A 20,908-nucleotide genomic window follows, 5' to 3' on the forward strand; every position below is an offset into this window, starting at 1 on the left:
TCGCCTGCCTCAGCCTCCTGAGTAGCTGGGATTACAGGCGTGCACCACCACACCTGGCTAATTTTTTTTATTTTTTGTAGAGTTGGGGTTTCGCCATATTGGTCAGGCTGGTCTCAAACTCCTGACCTGAGGTGGTCTGCCCGCCTCAGCTTCCCAAAGTGCTGGGATTATAGGCGAGAGTCACTGTGTCCAGCCTGAACCTAAAAGTCTTAAGTTATGGATTCCATCCAGCTAGGGGGCAAGATGGGAGGCCTTGAGGAGCCAGGCTGTTTATCAGAGAAGCAGGCACCTTATGGGCTGTGTTAAATCTGTGGCTACAAACATGAGAACTTGGCTGGTCTGATGCTGTCTGAGAGTTCTAGAGGCAAAGGGAGGTAGGGTCCTAGGAGATGCCTGCTGGGAGGCTGCAGAAAGACACTTCAAAGCTGCGCTGTCCAGGGTGGCAGCCCCGCCACGTGTGGCTATCTAATTAAAATTATTAAGTAAAGTTTAAAATGTATTTCTTTAGTTGCACAAGCCATATTTCAAGTTCTCAGTAACCACCTGTGGGTAGTGGCAAAGAGGATGGACAGCAGGGATTTAGTCCTTCACTGGGAAAAGTTCTAGTGCGCTGTGCTGGTTTTGACACTCAGCCTGGAGGTGGAGGCAGGAGTGGGAAGTGACAGCTTTGTCCAGGCAGCAATGAGGGTGCAGCCCCGGAGCCTTCAGCCTATGCATGCCGGGTGCGTGCTGGCTCTGAGCAGTGTGTCGTAGTGAAGTGTCCAGTGGCCCCGGGGCTGCTGTGCAGGCCTCCCAGGTGGGCAGCAGGTGAGGAGTTCTGCCCTGCTGCCCCTGACTGGCCCTGGCCCTCTACCCAGGTGGCTCTCCTACCTCCTGCTGTTTATCCTGGACCTGGTCATCTGCCTGATGGCTTGCCTGGGACTGGCCAAGCGCTCCAAGTGTCTCCTGGCCTCGTGAGTATTCCTACCCATGGACCTGCGACAAAGAGCTGGGCGAGATGCCATCATCAGAGAGAGACAAGGGCCTGGCCAGTTCGAGTTCGGGGTCAACAGCCAGGCTGCCTGAGGCCACCTTCTGCCCTATCCTCAGCAGTCAGTAGAGGAGGTAGACAGCAGCTACCAGCTCACCATCTGGTCACCAAGCAAGCAAGCAAGCATTAGGCTTTCCTTCTTCTTTGGGCCTGACTCTGCTGAGCAGCTGAGAAACATGGGCCCACGCATGAGAGCCTCTGGCCGTCTTAACCAACGCGGCCGCCTTGACCTGTGCTCTTACACCTGGGTCTCTTTAATCCCAAGGACCTGGGCTTCATGGTTCTCCCCTAGTAGTTAGCAGAGCCCATGTCAGGGCAGGGACTGAGGCTGCCTTTGGATCCATTGCAAGGGCTTGGGGGCCAAGGTGGGCGGGAAGAAGACCGGGAAGAAGGGGACCCCCACCTGCCAATCTTGTCACCTGCCTGTCTCCTAGGATGCTGTGCTGCGGGGCACTGAGCCTGCTCCTCAGCTGGGCGTCCCTGGCCACTGATGCCGCTGCGGCAGTGGTGAGTTGGGGGAGAGGGTGGGGGTGGGTAGTGGGTGGTCTGCCAGGATACTCTGGGAATGTGTCCTGCCTAGAGCCTCCAAGCAGGGCCAGCTTCTGGTCCCAGCTCTTAACCTAGAATCCCAGAATCTCAGAACCAAAGGGACTTGTGTCATCTGAACCGGCCCCTCTGGTTACAGGTGGGGAAACAGGCCCAGAGAAAGGAAGAGGCCTGCCCAGAGGCGGAGCCAGGATGAGACACCCATGCTTCACATCCAAAGAGACACTCCGGCCACCCAGGCATGTTTACACTTAGGCGTGCTTACGCTTAGTCGTGCCTGGGTGATCAGGGGCTTCTCTCTGGGTATGAAGAACTGACCGGGTCTCATGAGGATGGGTAGACGTCCGAGTCTCAGACCAGGGAAGCCCTCCCACATCAGAAGCTGCTGCTTTGCCAGCTCCCCATGCCCTGGGACTGTAGAAGGTGGCGTTTGACTTGCCTTCCATCATAATGCCCCGAGACTCCCAGGGTTGAAGCACACATGCTGTATGTTTCTGGAAATGGTGCCTCAAAATGGTTTAAAAAAGGAAAAGGTGGGGCTTCCTATGTGGGCACACATGGTCTTTAATGGACCTAAGGCTGACAATAAGCCGTGTGCATGTGGCTGTTCATTCGCCCAGCTGACATTGTTTGCTGGGTGGCACTCGATGGTACAAGATGCCTGGGGGGCGGAAGCCAAGAGGACGTGATGTTTGCTGTTGATAGAGTTCCAGCCTTTGGAAGCAAGACTTGTGGGCAGATCACTGCAACCCCAGGCTTTAATACAGGGGAGGCATGCTGTGTGTGTGTGTGTGTGTGTGTGTGTGTGTGTGTGTTCGTGTGTGTGTTCATGCACACATGTAATAGAAAAAAACACAATTTACCAGGGGAATTCAAGGAACCCCTCTCTGATTTAAGGGCCACAGACTAACCCCCAGGACATGCAATCTGTCCTGCCCTTAGTGACCTGGGGCTTGATAGGCTAAGATGTGGGTGGCTTGTACCAGAAGTTCCCTAACCAAACTCACGCCTTGCCAGCAACTTACGGGCTGGCCACCAGCTCTGGTCATGGACACAGTCCCCTCAGGGACTCTGGCACTACCTTAGGCAGAGGCGTGTGCAGAAGGGAGAAGAGGGGGTGTCTCCTGTCTTTGCTCCCCCAACCCAGTGCAGTGACCACAGGCCAAGGACTGGTAGAGAAAAGGCCCAGGTCATGTTTGAAAGCATGAGGAGCTGGGACAGCTGTAAACAGTGCCACTGCTGGCCAGGGAGACGTGCGCCGCTGCTGCTCAGCCTGCAGCCTCTCCTCTGGGGTCTGGAACGCACACAAGGAAGCCGCAGAGAGCGCAGGATGAGCTCCTCCAGGGCACAGTCCTGCTTTTTGGGCAGCCTCTGCCTCCTGGAGGCAGCGTTGGCTTCCAGCTTCCCCCATGAGCTGCCCTGTGGCAGCTGCCCCTCCCAGTGGGGGTTCCTCCCTCTCACCAGTCTTCGGTGTTCAGGAAAACCAGAGGCCATTTAATTTCCCAGCTAGGCGCCCTGGAATGCAGGGAGCTGGGGAGAAAGGCCATTTCCCTAATTCCTCTAGTCAGGGCCTTGTGTGCAAGAGGGGGAGCAAGCGGTGGAGCTGAATGGGCCTTTGATGGGCTGGAGATGCTGCTGCATTTTAATAGGAAGCCGGGTGAGGAGGAGCCGGCGGGGTGGGGAGGGCAGCCGGCTGTCCCTGGGTTATTGTGGAGAGCTTTTGTGTGGCCTCTCAGTGCCACCCTGCTCTCTGAGGCCTGTTTTGACAGCCGTGGGGCCAGAGGACTGACAAGGCCTTCCCTCACCCCCCTCCCACCCCTCTCTGTCCCTAGAAAGGACTCCATGAGGACAGAGCACTGCCCGGAGATCTGCTCCGGATAAGGCAGGAAAAGGAGGGTGGACAGGACTTGACAGCAGAGCTCCAAGCCTCCAGGCCCTGGGGCCACCCCTGTGTCAGCACTGCCAGCCAAGAGGTGCCTGGGGTGAGGGGCTAAAGCAGCCAGAGACCCTGGAAGAAAGAAGGGGAAGGAAATGGGTTCAGCTGTGAGGAGGAGGAGGTAAGGGCTGTCACAAGTGCTTTGGCCACCAAGCGCAGGACAGAGCATTCCAGGGGACTGCTCCAGCCAAGGGGCAGCCAGGCCTTTCCCTGTGTCAGAGGGTAGGAGTGTGGCCTCTGGAGCCACCCTGCCTGCGCCCACATCATCCCTTCACCCTTTCCCAGCAGTGGAACCCCAGGAAGGTTACTGGAGCTCTCTGTGCCTCAGTTTCCTCCTAGGCAAGTAGGGAAGATAACAAGACTTAGCTCAAAGGGCTGTTGGTAGGAAAAGGTGAGTGGGTTAATCCTGGGAGGCACGCAGAAAATGTTCGGTAAACAGTGGCCACCGCTGGCTTCCCGTGTATTCAGCATCATTGTGGTAGGGTCACAGGGGCTGCTTCAGGCCCTCACCTCTGTTCTCAGGAGCTGCCTGCAGGCTCAGCCATCGCCTGGGCTGGTTACCAGGCAACCTCTCCCACCTGCCCCAACTGTGCTCAGTGCTTCCTTCCTGTCCCCTCCTGCCATCTTCATCACCGTGGCTTCAGTGATGCACACGTGTGTTAGTTGTTTTCACGCTGCTGATAAAAACATACAGTTTACATTTGGGTGATTTACAAAAGAAAGAGCTTTAATAGGACTTCCAGTTCCACATGGCCGGGGCAGCCTCACCATCGTGGCAGAAGACAAGGAGGAGCAAGTCACATCTTACATGGATGGCATCAGGCAAAGAGAGACCTTGTGCAGAGAAACTCCCGTTTTAAAAACCACCAGACCAGCCAGGCACAGTGGCTCACGCCTGTCTTCTGAGCACTTAGGGAGGCCGAGCGGGGTGGATCATCTGAGGTCAGGAGGTCAACACCAGTCTGACCAATATGAGGGAAGCTCATCTCTAAAAATACAAAATTAGCCAGGCATAGTGGTGCATGCCTGCAATCTCAGCTACTCAGTAGGTGGAGGTTGCCGTGAGCCGAGATCACACTACTGCACTCCAGCCTAGGCGACAGAGCGAGACTCTGTCTCAAAAAAAAAAAAACACAACCCATCAGATCTTGTGAGCTTACTCACTGTCACAAGAACAGCATGGGAAAGACTTTCCCCGGTGATTCAGCTACCTCCCACTGGATCCCTCCCACAACACATGGGAATTCAAGATGAGATTTGGGTGGGGACATAGCCAACCCATACCAACATGCGCACACACACAAGTGCATGCCACACATGAGGTGCACACACACACAAGTGCATACCACACACGTGATGTGCACAAACACAGGTTCTTGTCTTCACAGGAGAGTTGACTCCTTGCTGAGTCTCATACTCCAAGCCATCCTGTGCACCTGTCCCAGGGATGGAGGCTCCAGCAGGCCTGAGGGCCGTGAAGAACAGGCCTGCCCTGGGAGGGGAAGGAGGGAGGCAGGAAGACCACGTCACTGTGGAGCCTTGGACCAGGGCCTCCTGTCCCTCTCCTTTCTTGGTTCTCACACTTCTTGGGGTGACCCAAACTGAGATAGTGCCCTCACTCTTCATTTTCTCAAGGCTTCCCCATCCCCCACTTGGGCCTGGCTGCCCTCTCTCTGCCACTCCAGCTGGGGGATGGAGGCATACCACCAGGCCTGCTGGCACTGCAGCTCTGATAGGTAATAATAGGCCAGGTTGATGTATTATGAATGCTAGTGGTTTGTATATAAAGCATTTCTCCCAGGGTCTTAAGTGCATTTAAGTACATGCTTGTGTGTGTGTGTGTGTGTGTGTGTGTGTGTGTGTGTGTGTCCCTGCATGCATGCACATGAGGCTCTGGGGAAGCTCTGTCTCTAGAGGGGCATGTTATTCCCCACCCTCACTATACACACATTTTCTAGACCGTAAGTGCTGTGATGCACTTACCTCTAGGTGCTAGAACCCTGCACAGCACTGAGTAAGTGCTCCATAAATGTCTGTCAACTTAGCAAGTAGGTGAGTGATGCTCAATCATGGACCCTACAGGCAGTGGCTTCTGAAGGAGGATGGGGCCACCAGCAGATGGGGTCCCCTGCCCAGGGAGCATGCTCCAGAGAAAGGGGAGGCCCCTAGGAATAGGCCAGGGGACTGGAGCTCTCCCTGGCTGCTCTGGAAGGCAGAGCACCCCAGGCCAGATCTGGGGTGGGCCTGGCTTGGAGGCCGTGTCCTTGCTGCCGCCTCTCCTGGGGCCTGTGTCTGTTCCCACCCTGTTCCATGGGCCTTAGCAATCACCTAGCTAGGCCATGCTGTGGGCCAGCTCCTCCAGCTTCTAAGTGGCAGCCACGTCTCAGCCCCCTGCCCTCCCCAACCTGTGTCTCAGCAGGTGAGGACCTGCACCCAAGGCTCACAGATGCTTCAGCACCAACCTCAGTCTTTAAAAAGAGTTCAGGGGAGCCTTCCTAGATTGCCCACCGGTGCCTGTAGGATTTGATCATAGCAAGACAAAGCATTAAAGCAGATGTGAGCAAATGGGGCCATGGCGTAATGAACTCCCTTGCACACAGCCTGCAGCTGCGCTGGGGCCCAGGACGCTGGCCCACAAGGGTCTGTCCCAGAAGAGGCGTTCGGAAGTAAGAGTAACCGTTAACATGCTCTCTGCCCCAGTCGCTTTTCTGAACACTACGGGCATTGGGTGAACAGCATCATCCCCATGTCACACATGAGGCACCTGGGGCACAGGAAGAATAACTTGTCCAAGGTAACAGCTAGGAAGAGGCAGAGCCAGATTGGAACCCAGGAGGCTGGCTCCAGACTCTGCTCTTTGCCACCGGGGAAGGAACTGGAGGGGCTGGGGTACTGGGCTCCTGGCTCCTCTCAGGGACCCAGTGTCCTGGTGTCTGACTTTCTTCCACCCTGTCCCTCTCTCCCTGACTCAGGGCACCAGTGACTTCTGTGTGGCTCCTGACACCTTCATCCTGAACATCACGGAGGGCCAGATCAGCACAGGTAACATGCTCTTGGGCCACGGCTGTGGATGCGTGGGTGGCCGGGCAGTGTGCCCCTACCTACCTTTTTCAGCCCTGTAGCCATCCAACTCCTCGCCAGCCCTGAACTTCAAGTTCAGCTCATGCTCTAGGCCATTTTCTAGAAACTGCCTCCCTTGGGAGCTTGGGGACGGGGAGGGAGGCCTGGCTTGGCCGCCAAGGATGATAGAGATCTCATCTGATCATTTGTGAGCTGCCTAACGCCATGCTGTTGCCCTGCAGAGGTGACTCGCTACTACCTGTATTGTAGCCAGAGTGGAAGCAGCCCCTTCCAGCAGGTACGGCCCCTCACCCTGCCCTCAGCCACTCCATCAGCTCGTACCCTCTTGACCCTAAGCCCTACCACTCAGCGGGACAGCAGAGGTGGTGGGACCTTCCCTACTTCACTGTGGTCCTCTCCTTAGCTGCTTCTGTGAAGGGGGCCGTGCTCTTGGTCATGGGTTCTGGATCGGTGGTCACCGTGTGCACAGCTCAGTGGGGAGCTGGTTCCCATGCAGATGCCGTACAGGAGCTCTAGGGTGGGGCCAAGATTCTGCACTTGTCACAAGCTCCCAGCAAGGCCGGGGCTGCTGGTCTGAGGACCACATCTGAGCTGCAAGCAGGGAGAAGACTGCAGCTTTCAAGAAGCCAGAGGGATGGGGGGAGCCTTCCTGCGAGTGGAAGAGCCTGTGTAGCTGCAGCAAAGTGGGAGGGACAGGAGCACAGGCCACCCGACCACCCATGGGGCTCCTGGGAGATGGAGCCTCACGGTGGGGCTGTGTCTCTCCTGGCGCAGACACTGACCACCTTCCAGCGTGCGCTCACCACCATGCAGATCCAAATCGCAGGGCTGCTGCAGTTCGCCGTGCCCCTCTTCTCCACCGCAGAGGTAAGGCAGCTGTGCAGGAACTGGGGAGCCCCAGATGAGCCCTGACCGCCCTTTCCCCTGCCCTAGCCCCAAGGCCAGGCTGTGCACAGCTGGCTGCTGGCTCTCTGCACTTCCTCCCCTTGACTCGGCTCCCTTCCTGGGCTCTAGAGGCCCCTGAGCACAGCTGCTGTGGTGGTTTTCTTCATCAGCTCTCCCCCACAGCCCCTCTGCCTCTTTCTCTTCCCACTTCAGAAAGACCTGCTTGCAATCCAGCTCCTGCTGAACTCCTCGGAGTCCAGCCTCCACCAGCTGACTGCCATGTTGGACTGCCGAGGGCTGCACAAGGTGCTGGGGTCCCTGGGGTCATGTGGAGAGGGTGAGGGCACCCAGCAGGCCTCTTCCAGAGAGCAGCCAGTGGAGGCCGAGGAGAGCAATGGCCTGGAACCCCTTCAGGCCTAGGAATGGAGCTGAAGCCAGACAGTGGGAAGGGAGGGGTGCCTGGCCTCTCTCCAGGGGCTGAGACAGGGAAACTCAGTACAAGGGCCCCGGGGTCAGGGATGGGAGGGTTGAATCTTGTTGGCTCTGGGTCACTGGGGGGACCCTGACCAATATGAGGGAGGCTGTTCCTCGTTGTCCAGACTCCTGGCCGTTTGGTCAACACATCTGTCTCCCTGGGTTGCAAGTGGATGTCACAGTCCCATTGCCAGAGTCATCCCTCCAGGAACTTGGAATATCAGACAAACACAATGTTGCAGGAGACACATTGGGAGCATGTGACAGCCCCCCACCCCCAAGCAGTGAGCCAGGGTATGGTGACAGCCTTCACACCCCATATGGATTTTGTCGTCATCATGGCTGTCAGCTCCACGCTTGGCCCTGTTCTGTGCATTTTATATCCAGGATGTCATTCAGTCCTCACTATGAAACACATGCTGTTTCCTAGGAAATTTACATACGTGTGTGGTTGGACAGATGCATAGATATAGCTATTTCTGTGTGTGTGCGTGTGTGTGGGTATGTGCACATGTGCATGTGTGGTGTGTGTGTATGTCTATAAGTGGGTATATGTGTGCATGTGGTGTGTGTGTGCTGGTGTGTCATACACATGTGTACATATATGTGGTATTTGCATGTGTGTGTGTGTGTGTGTATAAAGTGGCTTACTGAAGAGTCCTGAGCTGGCACATCAGGGGCTTGGGTTTGTATCCTGGTAGTCTGATCTCAGAGCTGAGAACGTGGCAGTCTCCCCTGTCTCTTCTCTCCTTCCCTTTCTGCATCTAATCCCCAGCAAGTCTTGGCAGCTATCCTCTCAGCTGTACCCTGAATCCATTTCTGTCTCTCCACGGCTTCCACCATGGTCGGTCCTGCTCCTGCAGCAGATAGTGGCCTCCTCCCACTTTCTCTTGCCCCCTCATCACCCGTGAGCTTTCACACATGCAGCCAGAGCACTCCTTTTGCAAAATAGACTGGATCACATCCCTTCTATTCCCAAACCCTCCGATGTCTTTCTGACCCCTTTTAGAAGTCCGTACTCCTCTCCTGCACGGCAGTCCCTGCGTGACCCAGCCCCTCCAGCCTCATCTGCTGGCCTGTATTCCCTCTCTTTCCTGAACAGGCCAAGTCTGCCCCCTCTGCCCCCTCTTCTCAAGGGGTGCTGCTTCTTGCCCTGCTGGCCTCAGCTTCATTGCCCCATGTATCAGTTCCCCACCCTGCAACCTCATCTGCCTGTTCAGAACCAGCTTTTCAGTGCCTAGCACACAGTAGGTGCTCAGCAAATGTTTGCAGAGTGAACCCAAGAAGCCCGTTCTATTAGGCTCCAGAGTGGGGACCCTTAATGGCACTATAAGGCACTCAGGATGGGAAGCAGCCAGGAGACCCCAGATCCAGGCTTTGCCCCGACTCCTCACTAGGAGCGTGTCCCTCCTCTTCCTCCAGGACTACCTGGATGCCCTTACCGGCGTCTGCTACGATGGCCTTCAGGGCCTGCTCTACCTTGGCCTCTTCTCCCTCCTGGCTGCCCTCGCCTTCTCCATCATGATCTGCGCAGGCCCGAGGGCCTGGAAGCACTTCACCACCAGGTGGGCTGCCTAGTAAGGAGACTACCAGCTGTGGGTCTCCTGGGGGGACAGCAGGCAGGGTGCTCTGCTCTGCGCTTGAGCTGATAACCCAGGACTGAGAAGGGTGGCAGAGCATCCAGGCATTCAGACCAGCAGGCTGTCTGACTTCTACAGAAGCTTCCCCAAGAGTCCAAAGAGACCCTGCAAAGGAGTTCTGTGGGGCCCAGAGCAGGAGCTGGGCCCAGGGTGGTGACAACCCTCAGGCCACAGCCTGGCCTCCCTTTTCCTCTCTTCTCACCCGGACTTTTCAGTCTGGAGTGAGGAGAGTTCCTGGTGCTGGGAGGGGTGCCCCGGGGATACCAAGGATACATGGTTCACTGTTATCCAGGTATCTGCAGTCCCCTTCAGATGGACAGGGACGACTGTGTGTAGACACCTCATGGGCAGACTAAGCAAGAGGATGCAGGGTAGGGAGGACCCACGTGCGTACGGTCAGCGTGGTGGGGAGCCTGGGAAAGCTGGTCGTGAAGTTGGGAGTGGGCCAGAATGGTCTGCAGGCAGCAGGGCTGGCGACCATGCTTTAGAGGAGTCTCAAGGAGGCACATGTGGCCAGAGAGGGTCCTGGGAGGGAAGGCAGGGAAGCAGGGCAGCACCCAGCTGCCTCGGAGCCTCCTTCACCCTTCACAGCCAGCCATCTTCTACCTGTTGTTCTAGAAACAGAGACTACAACGACATTGATGATGATGACCCCTTTAACCCCCAAGCCTGGCGCATGGCGGCCCACAATCCCCCGAGGGGGCAGCTTCACAGCTTCTGCAGCTACAGCAGCGGCCTGGGCAGCCAAACCAGCCTGCAGCCCCCGGCCCAGACCATCTCCAACGCCCCCGTCTCTGAGTACATGTATGGGCTGCACACACTACCCAGACAGCATGTGGGGGCCTACAACACCTGCGGGGAGGGGAAGGAAGGCCCCCAAGACCGCCCATGGTCCGCATTACAGCCAGAGGGTGTCTGGAGGGAAGGCCCCTGGGGAACATCTGGTTATCCCTCCACATCCACACGTGCTGGAGGAAGATCCACAGATGTCAGGCAGCAACCTCTGCTACAAGCTGGTGGGACGGGCCCCAGGCGTGAGAAGCTGCATGTCTCCAGGCCACGCTGCTCGTAGCCACTGTTACCCATCAGCCACTTGTTTTCAGGCTTCCCAAGGCGCTTACCCATGTCTGCCCACCACACCTCCTCCACTCTATCTGTGGTCCGGTTCCATCCCCCCACTCACATATGCTCACCCATGGGGCCCTCCTGTAGAAATCTACACACACCCCCACTCCCACGCTGTCCCCTTCTGAGCTCTCCTCTCATCCCTGCAGGAACCAAGCCATGCTCTTTGGTAGGAACCCACGATACGAGAATGTGCCGCTCATCGGGAGAGCCTCCCCTCCGCCTACGGTAATTAGGGTTCTGGCCCTTCCTTGTCTGGGTAACAGGTAAAGAGAAAACCTGCCAACCCAGTGAATCCTCTCCACAAAGGCAGAAAAGAATGAAACAGTTCTGTTCTTGAATAAGCACTAAACCAGACCGTCATGGGTACCCCAGGCAGTCCACTAAGGAGACTGCAAAGATGCAAGAAATCTCCCTCCTTCCCCTGGCCGGGCAGGAACAAGACACAGCCACTGCATACCTGTCATCCAGCAAGAGGACTTGATGGCACCGTTTGTCACAGTAGTACACCAAACCCCACTAATTACCTGGCCATTCTGGCCAGGTCATTGCCTTTATTTATTTATTTTTTGAGATGGAATCTCGCTCTGTTGCCCAGGCTGGAGTGCAGTGGTGCAATATCAGCTTACTGCAACCTGGGTTTCAAGCAATTCTCCTGCCTCAGCCTCCCAAGTAGGTGGGATTACAGGTGTGCACCACCATGTCCAGCTAATTTTTGTATTTTTAGTAGAGACAGGGTTTCACTATGTTGGCCAGTCTGGTCTTGAGCTCCTGACTTCAACTTATCTGCCTACCTCAGCCTCCCAAAGTGCTAGGATTTCAGACATGAACTACTGCACCCGGCCAGCTAATTGCCTTTATCCAGAGGAAAAATAAAACTCCTATTTCCATGATAGTCAGATAGCTACAGCTTGGAGCCAGGCCCACAAGTGAACTGTCCCTGAGAAGGAGATGAGCTGCTGTCCTCTTGATGTTCTTCCAAGAGATGGCTCCCAGACCTAAGAAACGTCCCTGGATTGTAACACTGGCAAGGGCCATAGTCAGCCTTTAAGAGGGTTTGTGTACATCTCAAAAGACAGAAATTATTTATAATGATAAGTTTTCTAAAGGAAATATTCCAAGAAGATAGGGGGTCTCTTTTCCTTTTTGCATTGGAGAAAATTAAGGACATGTTTTTCTTTTTAGATGTCTCTTTACCTTAAACCTTAGTCTCCCCTGGGCTAGAGGGTGGGTTGGCTATGGTGACGGGTCTGGGAGGGCTGAACCTGGACACAGCCTTCCTCAGTCCATCTTAGTTCCCCATGTCCCTAGGACTGTGCCCAAGTGGGGTCTCCCGTGGGTACCCTCTTGTCCACCCACCACCTCCAGCCTGGGTACCTGAGATGCAGCCTCAGGGGAGGAGCTCAGGGCACAAGCGTGGACAGGTTAAGACGAAAAGACCCTGCTGTCTCATCACAGAGAAGTATCCAAAAGACACGGAAATACTGAGCCAGAGCTGCAGACAGTGAACTGACCGTCAAGGGCCAGGGATACAGACTCCCGTGCCAAATGCCTGGGTTCAAATCCCAGCTAATCGCTTATGGTCTCTGTGGCTTTGGACAAGCACTCTGCCTCTCTCTGCCTCGGTTTCCCCAGCTGTAGAATGGAAATGGGAATACTAGCACGCACTTCATGGGACAGATTCATTGTTATCAAAGGGCACATGTGAAGCACACAGTAAGTGCCACAGGACAGGCAGCTGTTGCTATGTTTTCTTCCACCCCACCTTCTCTACAGAGCTGTGGCATTTATTAATTTTTTTTTTTTTTTGAGATAGAGTCTCGCTCTTTTCCCCAGGCTGGAGTGCAGTGGCGCAATCTCAGCTCACTACAACCTCCACCTCTGGGTTTAAGCAGTTCTCCTGCCTCAGCCTCCTGACTATCTGATTACAGGTATGCGCCACCATGCCTGGCTAATTTTTGTATTTTTATTAGAAATGGGGTTTCACTAGACTGATCTCAAACTCCTGACCTCAGGTGATCCACCCGCCTCGGCCTCTCAAAGTGCTGGATTACAGGTGTGAGCCACTGCACACTGCCAGAGCTGTGGTATTTGTAAGAAAGGACAAGGGAAATCAAAGACAGGGCAGAATTCTGCCACGGGGTGGGCAGAAGAGTTCTGGAGCTGGGCGTCTGCCTTTATCGGGCCAGGCAAGGCATTTCACTGCCCCTCTCCAGGTAGTTAGGGAGGTTACGTCCAACAGGAAAACAGAAGCACTGAAACCCGAGTACCTGGGACCAGCGTGATAGACCTGGGCCCTGAGGACCCAGGAGCTGCATGCACAGGCATCCAGGGAGTCAGATTCCCGGTCATGGCGCTTGGTGAAAATCGTAGTGTCAGACCCAGGAAAAGAGCAGGTGGAACCCGGTCCCTGTCTTCAGGAAGTTCCAGTCTATAGAAGGGGCACTGGAGAAGGCTGCCTGTAGAAAGTGCCACAGGTACTTTGGGACCAGAAAGAAGGAACTGTCCTTGCTGCTACTGTAGGGGATTCCAGAAAGTTCTATTTAAGAGGCAGCATTTGAGGCACAGTGTGGAGCAGGGAATCACTCAGGAGCAATTTTCCACCCAAGGGACATTTGGCAACGTCTGGAGACTTTTTCCTTACCTCACTTGAGGGCTGGGGATGGCTGAATGCTATTGGCCTCAAGTTGGGGAAGACCCCACCACAAAGCGTGGTACACCCCGAATGTCCACAGGTTATAGGGCCTGTCCTCTGCATGTGGGATGTTTAGCAGCATCCCTGGCCTCTGCCCACCGCAAAGCCTGCTGGAACCAATCCCCTGTCAATCACTCCTGTGCCACCACCTTGGTCCCTTTGCGCGGAGCACCACCTGCTGTCCCTTCCCTCAGCTTTACAAACACAAGCCCCAGCCTCATTTTGTTCCTTCTTCCTGCGGTCCTCGGGAGGGAGCTGGTTGAACCTGTATTCAAAGGCAGCACCATTGATTTCTTATTTTATTTTTTTGAGGCAGAGTCTCGCTCTGTCGCCCAGGCTAGAGTACAGTGGCGCAATCTCAGCTCACTGCATCCTCCACCTCCTGGGTCTAAGCAGTTCTCCTGCCTCAGCCTCCCAAGTAGCTGGGATTACAGGCATGTGCCACCACACCCACCCTGTTAGTTTTTGTAATTTTATTAGAGATGGGGTTTCACCATGCAGGCCAGTCTGGTGTTGAACTCCTGGCCTCAAGTGATCTGCCTGTCTCGGCCCCCCAAAGTGCTGAGTTACAGGCATGAGCACTGTGCCCAGCCTAAAAGTTAGCACCTTTTAAATCCCAGCCTAGTTTCTCTCACTAATCAGAAGGCTCCTGGGTTCCTTTTTCCAACCACCAGCTGCTGTGGCCCCAGGAATGCAGAATGACCTTAATATTAATCTAATCGCAACATAATTAGGGAAAATCTGCTGTGAAAAAGCATTACTCTATGCATTGTGATGCCAAATAAAAATGATTTTCGGATTACCTTCTGTTTGAAAGATCCAGGCCATTCATCCTGCCATTAGCAGAGATAATCAAGAACTGACCTTATTTGCAAGGCTCAAGGACAGAAAAAACCTAGATTTAAGACCTGCCCAGAAATGCTTAGTGCTTTGGCCAGGTTGACCTAGCCCAGTCCCACCCAGCTGAGCCTGCCCTGGGGAGACCCTTCCGCCTCCGGCAAGGGACCTAGAGAGGCATCTAATGATGCTGCTGACTACGGAACCCCACGGCGTGGAGGATGTGGGTGTCTGCACAGTAAAGACAGCATAGCTGGCTGCGCCCCACCCTCCCCAGGGTGCCTGTTCTAAACACTCCTTAGCACCCAGCAAGTTCGAGAGGTGGATAAATTCCTCCCTCTGCCAAGCGCCCTCTCTGGGACAGTCAGGGGATCTCACTGGGTGGGTGACGTCACACCTGGTGATCCGGATATACTGCCTGTCCCTTGTTGGAAGTGTGTCTTTCCCCAGCTCCGCCTTCAAGGATTCATCTCTTCTATCCTTTTGGGCATTGTTTCCTGGATTTGAGGAGCAAAAATGACCCAGGGCAGTTGTTAAAAATACTGATGTTGGGACTTCTCTTCAGACTTACAGAAACAGAATCTCTTGGGGAAGGAGCTTGGGGAATTTTAAATTTAACAAAATTATTATCATTCAAGTTCCGGAAAACTGCTTTGAGGAGGGTCTTGGCCAGTGCAGTAGCTCACGCCTGTAATCCCAGCACTTTGGGAAGTCGTGGAAGGCGGATCACTTGAGGCCAGGAGCTTGAGACCAGGCTGGCCAACATGGTAAAACCCCATCTTTACTAAAAATACAAAATTTAGCCAGGCGTATTGGCAGGTGCCTGTAATCCCAGCTACTTGGGAGGCTGAGGCAGGAGAATCACTTGGACCCAGGAGGCAGAGGTTGCAGTGAGCCAAGATGGCGCCACTGCACTCCAGCCTGGGTGACAGAGTGAGACTCTGTCTCAAAAAAATAAAGGAGGGTCTCATATTTGCGTATGCATCAGAGTTACTTGAGGGACCCACCCCATTTCTGATTCAGAAAATCTGGGTTGGAGCCTGGAGATGTACTTTTTCTTTTTTTTAATTTGAGACACATTTCACTCTTGTCGCCCAGGCTGGAGTGCAGTGGCATGCTCTCAGCTCACTGCAACCTCCACCTCCCAGGTTCAAGCGATTCTCCTGCCTCAGCCTCCCGAGTAGCTGGGATTACATGCACTCACCACCAGGCCTGGCTAATTTTTTGTATTTTTAGTAGAAACGGGGTTTCACCATGTTAGCCATGCTGGTCTCAAACTCCTGACCTCCGGTGATCCACCTTCCTTGGCTCCCAAAGTGCTGGGATTACAGGCATGAGCCCCCACACCTGGCCAGAGATGTGTGTCTAACGTTACTAGGTAAAGCTGCTGCTGCTGCTCTGGAGACTGTACTTGGAGAACTACTGCTCCGAGGTGGGCTTCTTCAGTCTCAGTGCTACTGAAGGGCAGCGTCATTCTCGCTGGGGGGATTCCTGTGTGTTACAGCATGTCCAGCAGCACCCCTGGCCTCTACTCAGTACATGCCAGTAACACCCCAGCCCCCAGCTGTGACAACCAGAATGTCTCCAGACATTGCCTAATGCCCCTGGGAGGCAAAAACACCCCTGCTTGAGACCCACTGGGTCAGAGAGCCTCATGCTCCCTCCTCCCCCACCTCACCCCAAGTGGAAGCATTCAGTTCCCCCTGATGTGAATGGCCTGGACCCCTGAAACTTCCCTGGTTCAGGAGAGTGGCAGGTTCTGGAAGTTTGTTAGAAGTGTAGAATCTCAGGACCTGTGGACATGATCCCCAGATGGCCTGTGTGCAGGGTATGAAGTGAGAGGCTGGCCGGGGGCAGTGTCTCACGCCTGCAATCCCAGCGCTTTGGGAGGCCAAGGCAGGCAGATCACGAGGTCAGGAGACCGAGACCATCCTGCCCAGCATGGTGACACCCTGTCTCTACTAAAATTACAAAAATATCAGCCGGACGTGGTGGCACACACCTGTACCAGCTACTCGGAAGACTGAGACAGGAGCATCACTTGAACCCAGAAGATGGAGGTTGTAGTGAGCTGAGATATGCCACTGAACTCCAGCCTGGCAACAAAGCAAGGCTCTATCAAAAAAAAAAAAAGTGAAAGGCCCTCTCCACTGCCAAGGATGAATGACTAAGGTCTATCGAGCACCTTCTCTGTACTGGGTCACTGCCCCTCCAGCTGGAATGCACACTGGAATTGCCTAAAGATCTCTAAAAAACACTGGTGGCTCTTTAAAATGCCTAGTTTTATATTATGTCCAGTGTCTTTTTATTTTTTTGGAGACAGGGTCTCGCTGTGTTGCCCAGGCTGGAGTGCAGCAGTTGACCTTAGCTTGCTGTAACCTCCACCTCCTGGGCTCAAGTACCTCCTCCTCCCACCTCAGCCTCCTGAGAGGCTGGGACTACAGGTGCATGCCACCATGCCCAGCTAATTTTTTGTATTTTTGCTAGAGACGGAGTTTTGCCATGTTGCCTAGGCTGGTCTCAAACTCCTGGGCTCAAGGGATCCTCCTGCCTCTGTCTCCTAAAGTGCTGGGATTACAGGTATGCGTCACCACTGTTTTGTGCATTTTGCATCAATAAAAATATACATATTTATATACTGGTGTGGCCTGGGCCTCAGGATGTTTTTAAGCTCCCCACATGTTTCTGGCACAGCCCAGTTTGAGAGCGGCTATGTTAGGGCTCCTGCCTGCGCCGTATCATTTCACCCTTTCAGTGTAAGAGCTGAGTGCACTTAGGTCCACATTGCAGGTAGGGAAACAGGTTAAGAAAGGTTGGAGAACCAAAGCCAAGGTCACAGGGTAAGATGCGCAGCTGGGATTTGAACTTGCTTCTTTGAGTCTCTGGGCCTCTACCCCCAGCCTCCTGGCTGCTGACTGCTTCTCCATGCGCTGCCGCACCCTGATGCTGCCCCCAGTGTGAGGGGACAGGCTGGGTGTTGGGGTGTGTGCTGGGGTGGAGTGGACATTGGAGGACAGCTGGTCTGTGTGTGCATTTTTTATTTCAGGCTGGGAGTCAGATGTCCTGATGGATGCCGGGTGGGGTCATGGCCAGGTTTCCCCCATTCCCTAAGACACCCAGCCCAGTTCCACTCTGAGAAGTCCCCGGAACCTTTGCTGGTACAATGCTCGGTTGACCCGGCTCTGACCTCCCCTCTCTTCTCTCTTGGCAGTACTCTCCCAGCATGAGGGCCACCTACCTGTCTGTGGCGGATGAGCACCTGAGGCACTACGGGAATCAGTTTCCAGCCTAACAAACTTTCAGGGGTTCCTGCCTCCTTTTTCCGTTTTGGTTTTTAATTAATGCAAACACAAGCTGCGTTTCTTTCATAGAAACCAAAGGCATCTGGAGCCCAGGAGGCCTCCTGCTGTGGCTGAGGAGCAGCTGGGATTCCCGACCAAAGTCCCAGGGGGGCAGAAGACCCACCATGCAGGCCAGCCCCTCTCTTCTGCCCTGCTCTCCACACCAGAAATGCCCCCAAGTGCTTGGCCACCTCGGAGGCGCCATCCCTGAGCTGGCTGCCTGGCCCTGCTCACCCCTTCGTCTCACCCTCGCCAGGAGGGGAGTGGCTGTGAGGAGTGGGCCAGATCAGACGCCACCATCAGAGAGCTGTATGTTCTCTCCTGTCCCACAACCATGACTCTGCCTCTTGTCAGCACGGCTGAGGGCCCAGACAACCCCTCTCAGAATCACCTAAGTCCTTCGTTCCCTCCTGGTAACTGAGAAGCACTGATCAGGAAATGCTCTCTAAGAAAGACACACCCCTGATGAGACCAGAACAGCCCAAATCAGAGTTCCCAGGGCCAGACAGGCTCCTCCTGGGCCATAGAGGGGAGGTGTCAGGAGAGCTCTACAGTGGGGGACGGTGGCTCCGGGGCTGGGGGTAACAGCCTGGTGGACCCTGGTGGGAACAGAGGTAAGAGCCTGCTGCATTCCGCCTGTCTCCCTAACCCCCCATCACCTCGACTCTATTCTGGAATCAGTGCTGCAGGCGAGTTAGCTGCAGATAGGCTCAGTCTCAGGTATGAACAGACACTTTGAAATGACTTTAATTCTTGCTTTTCTCCAGTGTTTTAAACGTTGATTATCCAAAGAATTGAAACTCCTAGCACCTCCAGTTTTTACAACAGATGTGCAGCTCATTCCTCACCCTGGTTTTAGGTCACTACTTTTGCAGATTTTGCTAGCACTAGCCAGTTCTCCAGATCTGGAGGAGAAGGAAAGGAGCCAATTCTTAGATAAAATAAGGATCAGTGAGACATCCTGTCCCAAGCTGCCGTTTGATGGGGATCTGGGTTCATCTCACCCCCGGAGGGAGGATCTTTAAGAGGAGAGAAAAGCCAAGAGGGAGAGCCGGAGTTCCCTGCTCTATCGGACTAGCTGAATGCCCACATCAGTGGTCCCCTCCTGTTGTCTCCAAGCAAGTTTGCCAGAAAAGGTTTTAGCAAAGTGGTACCACTGTGTCTTCATGGGAGGATAGGCCTCTGCCCTGCCTCCCCCAGCACCTGCCCCTCCTGGTGTCCTGGGCCCTGACCTGCCCAGCCACAGGACCTTGTTGGCCAGGAGGGAATAATGTCCCCCAATCCTCCCTGTTGGGGGACCAAAGTTGGGGTCTTTGGTGCTTCCAACCTCCTGCCAACCTGGAGTGCACATCAGTGCCCCAGCCTTGCACACTGAAGCAAGGGTGTGGCATGACTTGGTTTGGGACAAGGTTCTGTTTCTGTTTTGGAAGAACCTCCTATCGTTGAAACACGGACAGCAGTGTGGTCCTCAGCTCCCAGCCAAGCCTCCACGACGGAATGAGGCCACAGGGCAGCCGGGACGCCCTGTCTCACCTGCATTAACCCATGCGCACTGTGTACCTTAGACTCACCCTGGTATGTCCGCGTCACACGCAGAGAGGAACTCTGCGATGTCAACGTGTTGCTTCTTAAAGTTTATTGGCAACTAGAGGGTTGTTTTTAATGCATGGAAACTAAACAGATTCCTCGGGGAGTTCCTGAGGGAACCAGGTGGGCAAACCTTTGCTTATATACGTGCAGCCTCACCTGGAAGAGAAATAAACCATGTGTACTAAAATGTGCATTCTGTCTCTGACTCCTCAGCTGCAGGGAAGAATGAGGGTGTTGAAAGATGGAGCGGCCCCTCCGGCAGCTCATGTGGTCGGAGGCTTAGAAGCAGATTCCAGCCATGATTTCCGTGCCAGGATTGAAAGAGGGGCTTGAATGAATGTCACGGGGCTCTCGCATGGCCTCTAGCTGCCCTTACAGGACCAAGGATAGGACTGACTTCTGCTCTGCTCTGGGTCACTGCTTTTTTTTTTTTTTTTTTTTCAAGAAGTGTCTCACTCTCTCACCCAGGCTGTAGTGCAAGGGCACGATCTCAGCTCACTACAACCTCCACCTTCGGGGTTCAAGTGATTCTCCTGCCTCAGCCTCCCAAGGAGCTGGGATTGCAGGTACCCACCACCATGCCCAGCTAAGTGTTGTGTTTTTAGTAGAGATGGGGTTTCACCATGTTGGTCCAGCTGGTCTCGAACTCAACCTCAGGTGATCCGCCCGCCACGACCTCCCACAGTGCTGGGATTACAGGTATGAACCACCTTGCCCAGCTGGTAACTGCATCTCAGTACCCAAATGAGATTGTCTTTGGGGGATTCCATTGTCTCGCAGCTCGAGTGGGAGCTGAGTTGCAGGCTGACCCTGCATAAACTAGGAAGAAAGCCTTGGGAGTGTGCAAGCCCGGGTGTGGTCTGATCACTGCTACACATGTCATCTCCCTTTCCTGTCTCAGCTGCATTAGTCTCTCCAGCAAGGGAAAGGAGGCAGGTGGGTCCTGGACCCCTGTTTTCCCTGCCAGCCTACAGGTGGGCCCACTTTTACCATCCCAAACATCCTCTGAACAGCAACCTGACTGCAGACTCGGAACAGCCAGCCGTAGGAAGAGGGACTGGAGCTTGACCTGCTCCCGGAGAGAGAGAGAGCAGCAAACTCCACCAGGCCCCTCTGCGGGCAGAGCTTTTGCCAGGAACAGGCAAGTGTCCCAGGCTGTCATTTGGAGCCTACCACTTACTTACCCACAGAGAACAGCCAACAGAGCTGTTTCTTCTCCAAAGCTAATGAATCTCCAACGAGCCTTCTCCCTCCTCCAAAGTTGTATAGTCTTAAATTTAGGAGCAGCAGGGGTGTTACCACAGTCTCTTAACTCCCCACATTGCAGACCACTCAAGAAGCCTGCTGTGTCGTTGACAGATATACCCATATGGAAAATTTCCTTTCCTTTCTTCCCCCTTTCATTCATTTAAAAATGAATTGTCACCAGGAGTGCTGGCTCGTGCCTATAATCTCAGCACTTTGTGGGTCCAAGGTAGGGGTCAAAGGCAGGAAGATCTCCTGAACCCAAGAGTTCAAGACCAGCCGGGGCAACATAACCCCATCTTTAAAAATAAATACGGCTGGTGCAGTGGCTCATGCCTGTAATCCCAACACTTTAGGTTGGAGGCTGAGACGGGTGGAGGTCAGGAGGTTGAGACCAGCCTGGTCAACATGGGTGAAACCCCCATCTCTACTAAAAATACAAAACTTAGCTGGGTGTGGTGGCAGGAGCCTGTAGTCTCAGCT

The 20,908-nt window shown here is 54.4% G+C and overlaps 1 protein-coding gene across 4 annotated transcripts in view; it reads left to right on the plus strand.

Annotated features, from left to right (window-relative positions):
* Positions 1-19,367, plus strand: part of TTYH2 (tweety family member 2) — a 49,137-nt gene extending 29,770 nt beyond the window's left edge. Inside the window, exons 5-14 of one of the 4 annotated variants that reach the window (XM_002748699.7) lie at positions 858-953; positions 1,465-1,537; positions 6,485-6,554; positions 6,815-6,870; positions 7,368-7,460; positions 7,692-7,784; positions 9,375-9,517; positions 10,211-10,396; positions 10,867-10,945; positions 17,461-19,367. In XM_002748699.7, coding sequence (XP_002748745.1) covers positions 858-953; positions 1,465-1,537; positions 6,485-6,554; positions 6,815-6,870; positions 7,368-7,460; positions 7,692-7,784; positions 9,375-9,517; positions 10,211-10,396; positions 10,867-10,945; positions 17,461-17,541 — 970 coding nt within the window. In that variant the 3' untranslated portion in view covers positions 17,542-19,367. Of the gene's footprint in view, positions 1-857; positions 954-1,464; positions 1,538-6,484; positions 6,555-6,814; positions 6,871-7,367; positions 7,461-7,691; positions 7,785-9,374; positions 9,518-10,210; positions 10,397-10,866; positions 10,946-12,028; positions 14,215-17,460 lie in introns of those variants that run through there. The other 3 variants (XM_008997697.5, XM_035301671.3, XM_054256440.2) reach the window with 3 other exon arrangements.
* The last annotated feature ends 1,541 nt before the right edge of the window (positions 19,368-20,908 follow it).

The sequence above is a fragment of the Callithrix jacchus genome, chromosome 5 (assembly GCF_049354715.1).
Source record: "Callithrix jacchus isolate 240 chromosome 5, calJac240_pri, whole genome shotgun sequence".
NCBI classification, from domain to species: Eukaryota; Metazoa; Chordata; class Mammalia; order Primates; family Cebidae; genus Callithrix; species Callithrix jacchus.